At 46.5% G+C, this 14,204-nt stretch overlaps 1 protein-coding gene across 1 annotated transcript; it reads left to right on the top strand.

Annotated features, from left to right (window-relative positions):
* Window positions 1–11,877: 11,877 nt before the first annotated feature.
* Window positions 11,878–13,649, top strand: LOC529823 (C2 calcium-dependent domain-containing protein 4A). Its single transcript, XM_024998004.2, has one exon. The coding sequence runs from the start codon at window positions 12,423–12,425 to the stop codon at window positions 13,572–13,574; it is 1,152 nt and encodes a 383-aa protein (XP_024853772.2). The 5' UTR covers window positions 11,878–12,422; the 3' UTR covers window positions 13,575–13,649.
* Window positions 13,650–14,204: the final 555 nt, after the last annotated feature.

Raw genomic sequence — 14,204 nt, 5'->3', positions numbered from 1 at the left:
ATCTTGCAGGTCTGCTTTATCTTTTAATATTTATTTATGTATTTGGCTGAACCGGGTCTTAACTGTGGCAACAGAATCGTTAATTTTCGTGGCAACATGTGGGATATTTAGCTGCGGCATGCAGAATCTAGTTCCCTGACCAGGGATTGAACCTGGGCCCCCTGTACTGGGAGCACAGAATCTTAGTCACTGGACCACCAGGGAAGTTCAAGGTCTGCTTTAAATGGTGTGTCTTCTTCTACTCCAAGAGCACCTCTGACCTCGATGGTGAGTGACCTATTTATGCTTGCTTTGCAGAATTGTTTTCCAGCTCCATCACTGAATGTTCCCATAGCTGTGAGCTCGGATAATGACAGTCTTCCTCTGAATAGATTTGGGTGTTCCATGAACAGAGCCTCATCCTGTTAGACAAACCATCCGAGTACTGCATGGATCATGCTTCCGAGGTAAGTAAAACATTAGGCTTAATGTGGTCACAGGGGACCAGCCATGCAAGGGCATGTTTCTGCTGTTTTCAAGACATCTTATATAGGAAATGTTTCCAAAGTGTTATTGAAGAAGGTGATTTATTAATAAAAACAAAGCAAATCTACTTGGCTTGGCCAGAAAGAGAAATGTTTTTAAGGGAATCCATGTGTGAATCACCTAATCCTTAATCAAGCAGACTCATATAATAATAACTGCTAAGTGATAGCCAACACTTACTATGTACCAGGCGTTTCATGCATTTAACCCTCAACCCTCACAGTGATTATGTGTGGTAGGCCTTGTAACCGCCATTATACTTCAACTCAGAGAAGTTAATTTCCTTGGCCACAGTTCCATAGTTAAAAAGCTGCATAATATTTGAACCGAGGATGGATAACTCCAACTATGTTTCTTTACCACTAATTCATCTCTCCCTCCACAGCACAGCTTTGCTTAACCACTTCTCAGACAGCTTCTCAGATTGTGAGCCTCACTATTGTAATCCAGGGCTCTCTGGGCTCTCATTTGCAGAGTTAACAGCATCTTGCCTCCTGAGAAAAGATGAGTCAAAACACAATCACGTGACCCTTGAGTGTATAATTGGTAAACATTCTCCCACAGGTTTAACAGTGACCCAAGGCAAAAAAAAAAAAGATACCCCACATCCAAGGACAAAGGAAAAGCTGTAACGTGACATTAGAAGGGGAGCTGTTGCTGCTGCTAAGTCACTTCAGTCGTGTCCAACTCTGTGCGACCCCACAGACGGCAGCCCACCAGGCTCCACCGTCCCTGGGATTCTCCAGGCAAGAACACTGGAGTGGGTTGCCATTGCCTTCTCCAGAATGGGAGCAATCATGTTAAAATCAAACCTCATACCCTCCAGAGACGCTTGGAGTGCACAAGCAAAACCTGGTGTGCACCAGGAAACAGGAGAAAGGAGCAGTGACCCCCACAAGAGATTTTGAGTGTTGGAGGGTCTCCTGCAGAAGTGTGGGTCAACAATGGCCTGCCACAGGGCCAGAAGCACAGAAGGCCTAAGAGGCATGGCCTAAGTCCTCTTGGAGGAGGTCGTCATTAGCCCTACCATAGAGACTGCATGCAATGTGGGAGACCTGGGTTCAATCCCTGGGTTGGGAAGATCCCCTGGAGTAGGGCATAGTAACCCACTCCAATATTCTTGCCTGCATAATACCCATGGACAGAGGAGCCTGGCCATGGGGTCAAAGAGAGTTGGACACAACTGAGCGACTAAGCACACAGAGACTGCATGCTCAAGTTCTGGGCCACCTCAGGACAGACTACAGTGAGGGAGCACAGTGCCACCCCACCCATCAGCAGAAAGTTGGATTAAAGATTTACTGAGAATGGCCTTGTCTACCAGAGCAAGATCCAGTTTTCCCCAGCCAATCTCTCCCATCAGGAAGCTTGCATTAGCCTCTTATTCTCATTTATCAGAGGGCAGACAGAAGAAGCAAGAGCTACAATCGAATGACCTCCAGAGTGAAAACCACAATCAAGGAAAACTAATCAAAATGATCACATGGATCACAGCCTTGTGTAACTCAGTGAAGCTGTGAGTGTGAGTCACACTGTGCAGGGTCACCCAAGACAGATGGGACATGGTGGAGAGTTCTGACAAAACGTGGTCCATTGGAAGGGAATGGCAAACCACTTCAGAATTCTTGCCTTGAGAACCCCATGAACAGTATGAAAAAGCAAAAAGATAATGAAACTGAAAGATGAGCCCACCAGGTCAGTAGGTACCCAGTGTGGTAATGGGAAAGAGTGGAGAAACAGATCCAAAAAGAAAGAAGAGGCTGAGCCAAAGTGGAAAGGACACCCAGTTGTGGATTTGTCTGGTGGTGAAGGGCTTCCCTGATAGCTCAGTTGGTAAAGAATCTGCCTGTAGTGCAGGACACCTGGGTTCCACCCCTGGGTTCGGAAGATCCCCTGGAGAAGGGAAAGGCTACCCACTCCAATACTCTAGCCTGGAGAATTCCATGGACTGTACAGTCCATGGGGTCGCAAAGAGTCAGACATGACGGAGAGACTTTCACTTTCACTGGTGGTGAAAGTATATTCTGATGCTGTAAAGAACAATATTGCATAGGAACCTGGAATGTTAGGTCCATGAATTAAGGTAAATTGGATGTGGTCAACAGGAAATGGCACAAGTGAATACCTACATTTTAGGAATCAGTGAACTAAAATAGACGGAATGGGCGAATTTAACTCAGATGACCACTGTATCTACTACTGTGGGCAAGAATCACTTAGAAGGAATGGAGTAGCCCTCATACTCAACAAAAGAATCTGAAATGCAGTACTTGAGTGCAATCTCAAAAATGACAGGATGATCTCTGTTCTTTTCCAAAGCAAACTATTCAATATCACAGTAATCCAAGGCTATGCCCCAACCACTGATGCTGAAGAAGCTGAAGTCCAACAGTTCTATGAAGAACTACAAGACCTTCTAAAACTAACACCCAAAAGAGGTGTCCTTTTCATTATAGGGCACTGGAATGCAAAAGTAGAAAGTCAAGAAATTCCTGGGGTAACGGGTAAGTTTGGCCTTGGAGTACAAAATGAAGCAGGGCAAAGGCTAACAGACTTTTCCCAAGAGAACACTGGTCATAGCAAACACCCACTTCCAACAACACAAAAAGGGAATCTACACATGGACATCACCAGATGGTCAATACTGAAATCAGACTGATTATAGTCTTTGAAGTCAAATATGGAGAACTCTATACAGTCAGCAAAAACAAGACTGGGAGCAGACTGTGGCTCAGATCATGAGCTTCTTATTGCCAAATTCAGACTTAAATTGAAGAAAGTAGGGAAAACCACTAGACCATTCAGGTATGACCTACATCAAATCCCTTGTAATTAACAGTGGAAGTGACAAATAGATTCAAGAACAGAAGAACTATGCAAAAAAAGATCTTAACGACCCAGATAACCACTATGGTGTGATCACTCACCTAGAGCCTGTCATCCTGGAGCGCGAAGTCAAGCAAAGTCAAGCATTGCTACGAACAAAGCTAGTGGAGGTGATGGAATTCCAGCTGAGCTGTTTCAAATCCTCAAAGATGATGCTGTGAAAGTGCTACACTCAATATGCCAGCAAATTTGGAAAACTCAACAGTGGCCACAGGACTGAAAAAGGTCAGTTTTCATTCCAGTTCCTAAGAAGGGCAATGCCAAAGGATGTTCAAACTACCGCACAATTGCACTCATTTCATACGGTAGCAAAGTAATGCTCAAAATTCTCCAAGCCAGGCTTCAATAGTACGTGAACTGAGAACTTCCAGATATTCAAGCTGGATTTAGAAAAGGCAGAGGAACCAGAAATCAAATTGCCAACATCTGCTGCATCATAGAAAAAGCAAGAGAATTCCAGAAAAACATCTACTTCTGCTTCATTGACTATGCTAAAGCCTTTGACTGTGTGGATCACAACCCACTGTAGAAAATTCAAGAGATGGGAATTCCAGACCACCTTATCTGCCTCCTGCAAAACCTGTATGCAGGTCAAGAAGCAAGTCAGAACTGGACATGGGACAACAGACCTGTTCAAATTCGGAAAAGAATATGTCAAGGGAGTATATTGTCACCCTGCTTATTTAACTTACGTGCAGAGTACATCATGAGAAATGCCGTGCTGGATGAAGCAGAAGCTGGAATCAAGATTGCTCGGAGAAATATCTATAATGTCAGATATGCAGATGACATCACCCTTATGGCAGAAAATGAAGAGGAACTAAAGAGTCTCTTGATGAAGGTAAAACAGGAGAATGAAAAACCTGGCTTAAAACTCAACATTCAAAAAACTAAGATCATGGCATCTGATCCCATCACTTCATGTCAAATAGATGGGGAAACAATGGAAACAGTGACAGACTTTGTTTTCTTGGGCTCCAAAATCACTGCAGATGGTGACTATAGCCATGAAATTAAAAGGCAGTTGCTCCTTGGAAGAAAAACTATGACAAACCTAGACAGCACATTAAAAAGTAGAGACATTATTTTGCCAACAAAGGTCTATATAGTCAAAGCCATGATTTTTCCAGTAGTCATGTATGGATATGAGAGTTGGACCATAAAGAAGGCTGAGCACTGAAGAATTGATGCTTTTGAACTGTGGTGTTGGAGAGGACTCTTGAGAGTCCCTTGGACTGCAAGGAGATCCAACCAGTCAATCCTGAAGGAAATCAGTCCTGAATATTCATTGAAAGAACTGATGCTGAGCTGAAGCTTCAATTCTTTGGCCACCTGATGTGAAGGGCTGACTCATTAAAAAAGACCCTGATGCTGGGAAAGATTGAGGTCAGGAGCAAAAGGGGATGACAGAGGATGAGATGGTTGGATGGCATCAACAACTCAATAAACATGAGTTTGAGCAAGCTCTGGGAGATAGTGAAGGACAGGGAAGCCTGGCATGCTGCAGTCCATGGGGTCGCAAAGAGTCAGACATTACTGAGTGAGTGATCAACAACAGTGGATGGAGGTTCATAACATCCTATAGGAGGTGGTGGTCAAAATCATTCCCAAGAAAAAGAAATGCAACAAGGCAGAATGGCTGTCTGAGGAGGCCTTACAAATAGCTGAGAAAAGAAGAGAAGCCAAAAGCAAAGGAGAAAAGGATAGATACACCCGTTTGAATGCAGAGTTCCAAAGAATAGCAAGGAGAGATAAGAAAGCCTTCTTAAGTGAACAATGTAAAGAAATAGAGGAACAAAATGGAGGAAAGACTAGAGATCTCTTCAAGAAAATTAAAGATACCAAGGGAACATTTAGTGCAAAGATGAGCACAATAAAGGACAGAAATGGTAAGGACCTAACAGAAGCATAAGAGATTAAGAAGATGTGGCAAGAATACACAAAAGAATTATACAAGAAAGGTCTTAATGATCCAAATAACCATGATGGTATGGTCACTCACCTAGAGCCAGACGTCTTGGAGTGTGAAGTCAAGTGACCTTACTTTGGCCACATGATGTGAAGACCCAACTCATTGGATAAGACCCTGCTGCTGGGAAAGATTGAAGGCAGGAGGAGAAGGGGACAACAGAGGATGAGATGGTTGGATGGCATCACTGATTCAGTGGATATGAGTTTGAGCAAACTCAGGGAAATAGTGAAGGACAGGGAAGCCTGGCGTGCTGCAGTCTATGGGGTCGCAAAGAGTCAGACATGACCTAGCAACTGAACAACAACAACAAGAAATTTGGCCAGGAGTGGAGCTCAAGTGAAGACAAAGAAGTAGGTAGTCAAGGGCATGGCAAACTCAAGGACGTACCCACCCTGCCCCCAGGCTAGATATATAAACCGTGTTCAACAGTCTCTTCTCATTTCTGCCTCAGCCAAGCAAAGTTCAAATACGCCATCCTCATTATTTCATTCCTCTTCTGACAGAAGTGCATAGCTAATATGATCTTGTACAGCAGGATCTACCTGCCTAGCATAGTGGCTGGAAGCCAGGATGCATCCAGTAAATATCACTTTGAATGAATAAGTGGACTAATGAACATTTACTCTCCTCTGTACTAACAATAAATATCTGACATTGTGTATATCAGGCTGTATGCTAAACTTTTCATCTGCATTATCTTATTGTATGGGCTTCCCTGGTGGCTCAGTGGTAAAGAGTCCTCCTGCAATGCAGGAGACACAGGAGACGCTGGTTTGATCCCTGGGTAGGGAAGTTCCCTGGGAGAAGGAAATGGCAACTCACTCCAGTATTCTTGCCTGGGAAATCCCACGGACAGAGGAGCCTTGGAGGTTAGTGTCCATGGCGTTGCAGAAAGTTGGCCACAACTTAGCGAATAAACAAGAAAAATAGATAGATAGTGGCGAGGCAGTTCTCCTGGGTCTTTAGGTCACTAATCCCATTACCCTCTGATGGAGAAGAATAAGAGGCTTATGGAAGCTTCCTGATGGGAGAGACTGACTGAGAGGGAAACTGGGTCTTGTTCTGATGGGCGGGACCATGCTCAGTAAATCCTTAATTTTCTGTCAATGGGCGGGGCTATATTCCCTCCCTGTTATTTGACCTGAGGCCAATCTATGGTGGAAGTAATAAAGATAATGGTGACCTCTGTTGAAAGGTCTCATGCTACACTCAGTGCACCCAACCCTGCAGCAAGCCACCACCGACCCACACCTCCACTGGAGACTCCTGGACACTCACGGGCAAGTCTGGGTCAGTCTCTTGTGGGGTCACTGCTCCTTTCTCCTGGGTCCTGGTGTGCATAAGATTTTATTTGTGCCCCCCAAGAGTCTGTTTTCCAGTCCTGTGTAAGTTCTGGTGGCTCTATGGTAGGGTATTTGGTGACCTCTTCCAAGAGGGCTTATGATATACCAAGGTTTACTGCACCCAGAGTCCCTGCCCCTGCAATCCAATGCTGACCCATACCTCTGCAGGAGACACTCAAACACAGTTCTGTCTCAGTCTCTGTAGGGTCTCTGGGTCCTGGTGCACACATGGTTTGTTTGAGCCCTCTGAGTGCCTCTGGTGGGTATGGGGTTTGATTCTAAATGCTATTTTGCCCCTCCTACTGTCTTGCTGGGGCTTCTCCTTTGCCCTTGGATGTGGGGTATCTCCTCAAAGTTACTCCAGTGCCACACAGCCACCTTGTCTAACTCAGTGAAACTATGAGCCATGCTGTTGAGGGCCACCCAAGATGGACAGGTCATGGTGGAGCATTCTGAAAAAATGTGGTCCACTGGAGAAGGGAATGGCAAGCCACTTCAGTATTCTTGCCTTGAGAACCCCATGAACAGTATGAAAAGGCAAAAAGAAAGGACACTGAAAGATGAACTCCCCAATATGCTACTGGAGATCAGTGGAGAAATAACTCTAGAAAGTATGAAGAGAAGGAGCCAAAGCAAAAACAACACCTAGCTGTGGATGTGACTGGTGATAGAAGCAAGGTCCAATGCTGTAAAGAGCAATATTGCATAGGAACCTGGAATGTTAGGTCCATGAATCAAGGCAAATTGGAAGTGGTCAAACAGGAGATGGCAAGAGTGAACATCAACATTTTAGGAATCAGCAAACTAAAATGGACTGGAAAGGGTGAATTTAACTCAGATGACCAGTATATCTACTACTGTGGGCAAGAATCCCTTAGAAGAAATGGAGTAGCCATTATAATCAACAAAAGAGTCTGAAATGCAAAGCTTGGATGCAATCTCAAAAATGACAGGATGATCTCTGTTTGTTTCCAAGGCAAACCATTCAATAGCACGATAATCCAAGTCTATGCCCCAACCAGTAATGCTGAAGAAGTTGAAGTTGAATGGTTCTATGAAGACCTACAAGACCTTCTAGAACTAACACCCCCAAAAGATGTCCTTTTCATTATAGGGGACTGGAATACAAAAGTAGGAAGTCAAGAAACACCTGGAGTAACAGGCAAATTTGGCCTTGGAGTACAGCATGAAGTAGGGCAAAGGCTAATAGAGTTTTGCAGGGAGCTGCCCGTGAGAACAGGGTCCTTTGTCCAAAGGACACAGCTCTGGGAGCTGCCTCAGTCCTTGAGGGTTTGCTTGCAAACATAGCTCTCTGTCCCGCCACCCCAGAGATTAGGCGCTTATTTACTGCAGGCACCTGAAGTTCTGTGCAAACTTCTCACGCACAGAGAAATGTTATCTGGTGTAAGAAATAATAACAGGGAGCCATTCCCATGCTCTCAAGATTTCTTGTGACTGTTTGTAAGATGTATAGGCCAACCAAGAAAAAATGTCAACTGTCTTGTCTTTCTCACGCTTTTTTGTATAAATATAAGATGCTGAATAAAGTTGGTGTCAGACTGCGTCCCTTCGTGGAGACGTGTCTGAACCTCTCGACCCCATCTTTGTAGTCTCTTGCTTTAGTTTCTTTCTTAGCCCCGCCGTGCACGTTCTCGGGACCTGATCGGCTTTGCTGGCTGGCACCGGCAGAGTTTTGCCAACAGAATGCACTGGTCATAGCAAACACCCTCTCCCAACAACACAAGAGATGACTCTACCCATGGTCATCACCAGATGCTCAATATGGAAATCAGACTGATTATATTCCTTGCAGCTGAAGATGGAGAAGATCTAAGTCAGGAAAAACAAGACCAGGAGCTGACTGTGGCTCAGATCATGAACTCCTTATTGCCAAATTCAGACTTAAAATAAAAGAAACTAGGGAAAACCACTAGACCATTCAGGTATGACCTAAATCAAATCCCTTATAATTATACAATGGAAATGAGAAATAGATTCAAGGGACTAGATCTGATAGAGTGCCTGAAGAACTATGGATGGAGATTGTGATATTGTACAGGAGGCAGTGATCAAGACCATCTGCAAGAAAAAGAAACAAAAAAAGGCAAAATGGTTGTCTGAGGAGGGCTTACAAATAGCTATGAAAAGAAGAGAAGTGAAAGGCAGGAGAAAAAGAAAGATATACCCATTTGAATGCAGAGTTCCAAAGAATAGCAAGGAGACATAAGAAAGCCTTCCTCCGTGATCAGTGCAAAGAAATAAAAGAAAATAATAGAATGGGAAAGATCTCTCTTGAAGAGATCTCTTCAAGAAAATTAGAGATACCAAGGGAAAATTTCTTGCAAAGATGGGCATACTAAATGACAGAAATGGTATGGACTTAATAGAAGCAGAAGACATTAAGAAGAGGTGGCAAGAATACACAGAAGGACTATACAAAAAAGATGTTCATAACCCAGATAATCACGATGTGTGATCACTCACCTAGAGCCAGACATCCTGGAATGTGAAGTCAAGTGGGCCTTAGGAAGCATCACTACGAACAAAGCTAGTGGAGGTGATGGAATTCCAGTTGAGCTATTTCAAATCCTAAAAGATGATGCTGTGAAAATGCTACATTCAATATGCCAGCAAATTTGGAAAATTCAGCAGTGGCCACAGGACTGAAAAAGGTCAGTTTTCATTCCAATCTCAAAGAAAGGCAAGGCCAAAGAATGCTCAAACTACTGCACAATTACACTCATCTCACACACTAGCAAAGTAATGCTCAAAATTCTCCAAGCCAGGCTTCAATAGTATGTGAACTGAGAACTTCCAGATATTCAAGCTGGATTTAGAAAAGGCAGAGGAACCAGAAATCAAATTGCCAACATCCAGTGTATCATCAAAAAAGCAAGAGAGTTCCGGGAAAACATCTATTTCTGCATTTTGACTATGCCAAAGCCTTTGACTTTGTGGATCGCAACAAACTGTGGAAAATTCTTAAAGAAATGGAAATATCAGACCACCTGACCTGTCTCCTGAGATATCTGTATGCAGGTCAGGAAGCAACAGTTAGAACTGGACATGGAACAGCAGACTGGTTGCAAATCGGGAAAGGAGTACATCAAGGGAGTATACTGTCACCCTGCTTATTTAACTTATATGCAGAGTTCATCATGAGAAATGCTGGACTGGATGAAGCAGAAGCTGGAATCAAGATTGCTGGGAGAAATATCAATAACCTCAGATACGCAGATGACACCACTCAGAGTAGAAAGTGAAGAACTAAACAGCCTCTTGATGAAAGTGAAAGAAGAGTGTGAAAAAGTTGGCTTAAAATTCAACATTCATAAAACTAAGATCATGGCATCTGGTCCCATCACTTCATGGCAAATAGATGGGGAAACAGTGGAAAGAGTGACAGACTTTATTTGGGGGGCTCCAAAATCACTGCAGATGGTGACTGTAGCCATGAAATTGAAAGATGCTTGCTCTTTGGAAGAAAAGTTATGACCAACCTAGAGAGCATATTAAAAAGCAGAGACATTACTTTACCAACAAAGGTCCATCTAGTCAAAGCTCTGGTTTTTCCAGTAGTCATGTATGGATGTGAGAGTTGGACTATAAAGAAAACTGAGCACTGAAGAATTGATGCTTTTGAACTGTGGTGTTGGAGAAGACTCTTGAGAGTCCCTTGGACTGCAAGGAGATCCAACCAGTCAATCCTGAAGGAAATCAGTCCTGAATATTCATTGGAAGGACTTATGCTGAAGCTGAAACTCCAATACTTTGGCCACCTGATGTGAAGAACCAACTCATTTGAAAAGACCCTGATGCTGGGAAAGATTGAAGGCGGGAGGAGAAGGGGATGACAGAGGATGAGATGGTTGAATGGCATGACCGACTCGATGGACATGAGTTTGAGTAAGCTCTGGGAGCTGGTGATGGACAGGGAAGCCTGGCATGCTGCAGTCCATGGGGTCACAAAGAGTCAGACATGACTGAAAGACTGAACTCAATCTTAAGCATAAATAGCATGTTGCTGTTTAGTTGTTAAGTCTGACTCTTTTGCTTTGTCTGACTCTTTTGTGAGTTGTCTGATTTTCTTAGTTGTCTTAGACAACTAACTCAGTTTAGTTGTCTGACTCTTTTGAGACCCCATGAACTGTAGCTCATCAGACTTCTCTGTCCATGGGATTTCCAGGCAAGAATACTGGAGTGGGTTGCCATTTCCTTCTCCGGGAAACCTTTCTGACCTAAGGATGGTACATGCATCTCCTGCTTCGCAGGCAGATTCTTTACCACTGAGCCACCAAGGAAGCCCAGAAATAACATAACCCAAACAAAATGCCTCAGATCTCTTTCAACCTAAGCTAGCTGGAAGAAGGTCACTTAGAAAGTAAATTTAGGTCAGTTTTCAAAGGAAGGAAAAGATCTCTCAGGTGAGCACAGTCTAGAAAGGCCAGATGTGGTTAGGGTGCCTCCAAAGGATGGGTCCAACAGCCCAGATGTGTGCAGGAATATAATTTCCCAATTTAAAAATCAGCACACAAGGTTTAAGAAGTGGGTTGTTATTTTTTAAACTGAGGTATAAGATACATAATCTTATATCTAATCTTAAATGCATGCTAGATTATCTTTTTACATATGAATACAACCCAGTAACCCCACTCAGATCAAGATGCAGAATATTTCCAGCAACCTATAAGGTTCCCTGTACACACAGTGGTTTGTAATCAACAAAGAAAAATGATTTAAAATCAGAGCAGAAAGCCAGAAGGCAGGTAGGGAACTTTGAAACCTGGGCAGAGTAAAGGCTGGATTTGGAGGGTGGGGGGGATATTAACTAAGAATGAAACAAACTCGAGGTTTGTATCCTCTTCACGGTGGGTATAGAGAGCTTCTGCGATTCAATTCAGTATGCCGATTGATCCTCACAATGACTTTGCCATATAGTAAAGGCTGAGCCCTCTTTTGCACATAAGTAAACAAAAGCACCCCCCATTTAGAAGTGAATGTCTAGAATTTGCACTGCGGATCCAGCCACGTGGCAGAGCCAAAGTTGGAAGGCTTGGCGTCAGGTTACCTAGCAGTGCCAATTCGGCCCGCCCATTGGCGGGCTTCCCAGGCCTCAGGTATAAAGGTTCAGGACGACTGCCTTTAAACTTTACTGAACCCTGCAGCAGGAACTTTGATCTCCCCAGAGGCCGTGCACTTCTACAGTTTGGTGCCCCAGGCACAACGATGCGGAGACCTATATGACGCTGGACCCCGGGTATATTAGAAGAGGCCATAGCCTTGCTTAACTCTCCCAGGGACTTGTCTGAGGCTCTTTGAGCTTAAAAGCGGGGAACAAGCCAAATATCCTAGAAAGGATAATAAATATTTTAAATCTCTCTGAGGATTAGAATGCAATAATCCAAGGATTCAGGAAACCATTGCACAAGCATAGTGCCTCTTGGCACCAAGGACAACGCGAGGCAAACATGTTGAAAAGCTCTGCCTTAGAACAGCGAGGGCAGGTCTAGATTAAGGCACAAACCCAAAGACATCAGAGAAACACTGAAACATCTGCAATAGCAGCGTGAGGGGCAGTTTGCCTGGTTCCAAGGGAGGCAGGAGGAGGCACCCCGTAAGTAGAAGAGACCGGAGACCGGAGCTCCTGTGCCCTGCAGAGCTCACTCTGAGATCCGTGTGTGCTTGTGCGTTGCAGGATGACCAGCTCCAGCAGAGCTTCCTCAGGAACCGGCACCTGCTGCCTAATGTGGTGCCTGGAGCGGCTCCTCTTGGGACCCGAGCGCCTCCTGCGGGGCAGAAACCGGCTTTACCAGGATGGAGCCCGCCGAGCCACGGCCCTCACGCCCGCCGGGTGCCCAAACGTGCTCACCCCGGACCGCATCCCCGAGTTCTGCATCCCCCCGCGACTCGTGCCCTGCCCGACTCTGACTGCAGTCCGAGACTCCTGGGACGAACAAGCAGGGACTGACGACGGCGCTGGCCACACGGACTGGGACCCGCGCTCGCAGGCCGCACTCTCGCTGCAGCACCTGCCCCGGGCGCGCACTGCCTACGGCTTCTGCGCGCTGCTCGAAAGCCCGCACACCCGCCGCAGGGAGTCGCTCTTCCTCGGGGGCACGGGCGCAGCCGCGCTCCCGCCCGCGCCCCGTCCCCGGGCCCACACCTACGGGGGCGGCGGCGGAAACGACTCCCTCCCGCCCCGGGCGAGAGCGCCCATTGCGCCCCCCAAGGCCCGCAGTGGCTCCCTCCTGGACGCGCTCGGCCCCGGGCCCCGCTGCCGCCGCTTCCTGCGCGCTTCCGAGGAGCTGCTGCGCCGCGTGCTGCGGGCCCAGAGGAACCGAGACCTGGCCCGCGCCTGCTCTGTTTCCAGCGGGGACGGAGACGACGAGGACGAGGACGAGGGCCCCTCCGGCTCCGGATCCTCGGCGCGGGCCCCGGGCGCGTCCCCCTCGCCAACTCCCAGCCCGCTTCCCGAGCGCTTGGAGGCCGAGGGCACCGTAACTCTGGGCCGTGCCGGTGGCGCCCTGCGCCTGGCCGCTGAGTACAGTAGAGCCAGCGGGCGCCTCCGTGTCCGGTTGCTCCGTGCCGAGGGCCCGGCTGGAGGAGCAGCCGAGCCCCGCGCCCCCGTAGGCTGCAGAGTCAGCTTCATCCTGAAGCCGCGGGGCGCCGTGGTCCGGCGGAGCCGCAGGGCAGTCTTGGAGCAGGACTTGTGCTTGGACGGGCTCTCGGAGGACGAGGTGCGCCGCCTGGCCGTGCGCGTCAAGGCGGAGAACCCGGGCCGCGGGCTGCAGCGGGGCCGCCTGCTGGGCCAGGGCGAACTGCTGCTGGGCCCTCTCCTGCTCCTCTGAGGGCGCGCTCTGCCGCGGGGCCTCTCGGACATTGACAGCCGCTTTGTACAAAATAAATGTGTTTTCATTCTTCTCCTCAGGTCTTTGTTTACTCAGGTCCAGTATTGGCAGAGATGATGTTGGATTAATTACCATGATAAAGGATGCTATATTTTGCGTTATTCAGTCGCTAAATAGTGTCGCAGTCTTTGAGACCTCACGGACTGTAGCACTCCAGGCTTCCCTGTCCTTCATTATCTTCCGGAGTTTGCTCAAACTCATGTCCATTGAGTTAATGATGCCATTCAGCCATCTTCATCCTCTGTCAGCCCCTTCTCATTCTGCCCTCAATCTTTCACAACACCAGGGTCTTTCCCACTGAGTCGGCTCTTTGCATCAAGTGGCCAAAGTATTAGAGTTTCAGCTTCAGCATTGGTGCTTTAAATGAATATTCAGGGTTGATTTCCTTCGAGATTGACTGGTTTGATCTCCTTGCTGTCCAAGGGACTCTTAAGAGTCTTCTCCAGCACCACCATTCAAAAGCCTCAACTTTTTGGCGCTCAGCCTTTATGATCCAACTCTCACATCCATACATGACTATTGGAAAAACCATAGCTTTGGCTATGAGGGGGCTTCCCTGGTAGCTCAGAC

Source organism: Bos taurus, chromosome 10 (assembly GCF_002263795.3).
Source record: "Bos taurus isolate L1 Dominette 01449 registration number 42190680 breed Hereford chromosome 10, ARS-UCD2.0, whole genome shotgun sequence".
Lineage (NCBI taxonomy): Eukaryota > Metazoa > Chordata > Mammalia > Artiodactyla > Bovidae > Bos > Bos taurus.
The sequence above is the reverse complement of the archived record's forward strand: the minus strand, read 5'-3'. Positions and strand labels throughout refer to the sequence as shown.

Bases quoted from the DNA above. Each gene is read 5' to 3' on its own strand.
- LOC529823 (XM_024998004.2), top strand. From the start codon at position 12,423: ATGACCAGCTCCAGCAGAGCTTCCTCAGGAACCGGCACCTGCTGCCTA.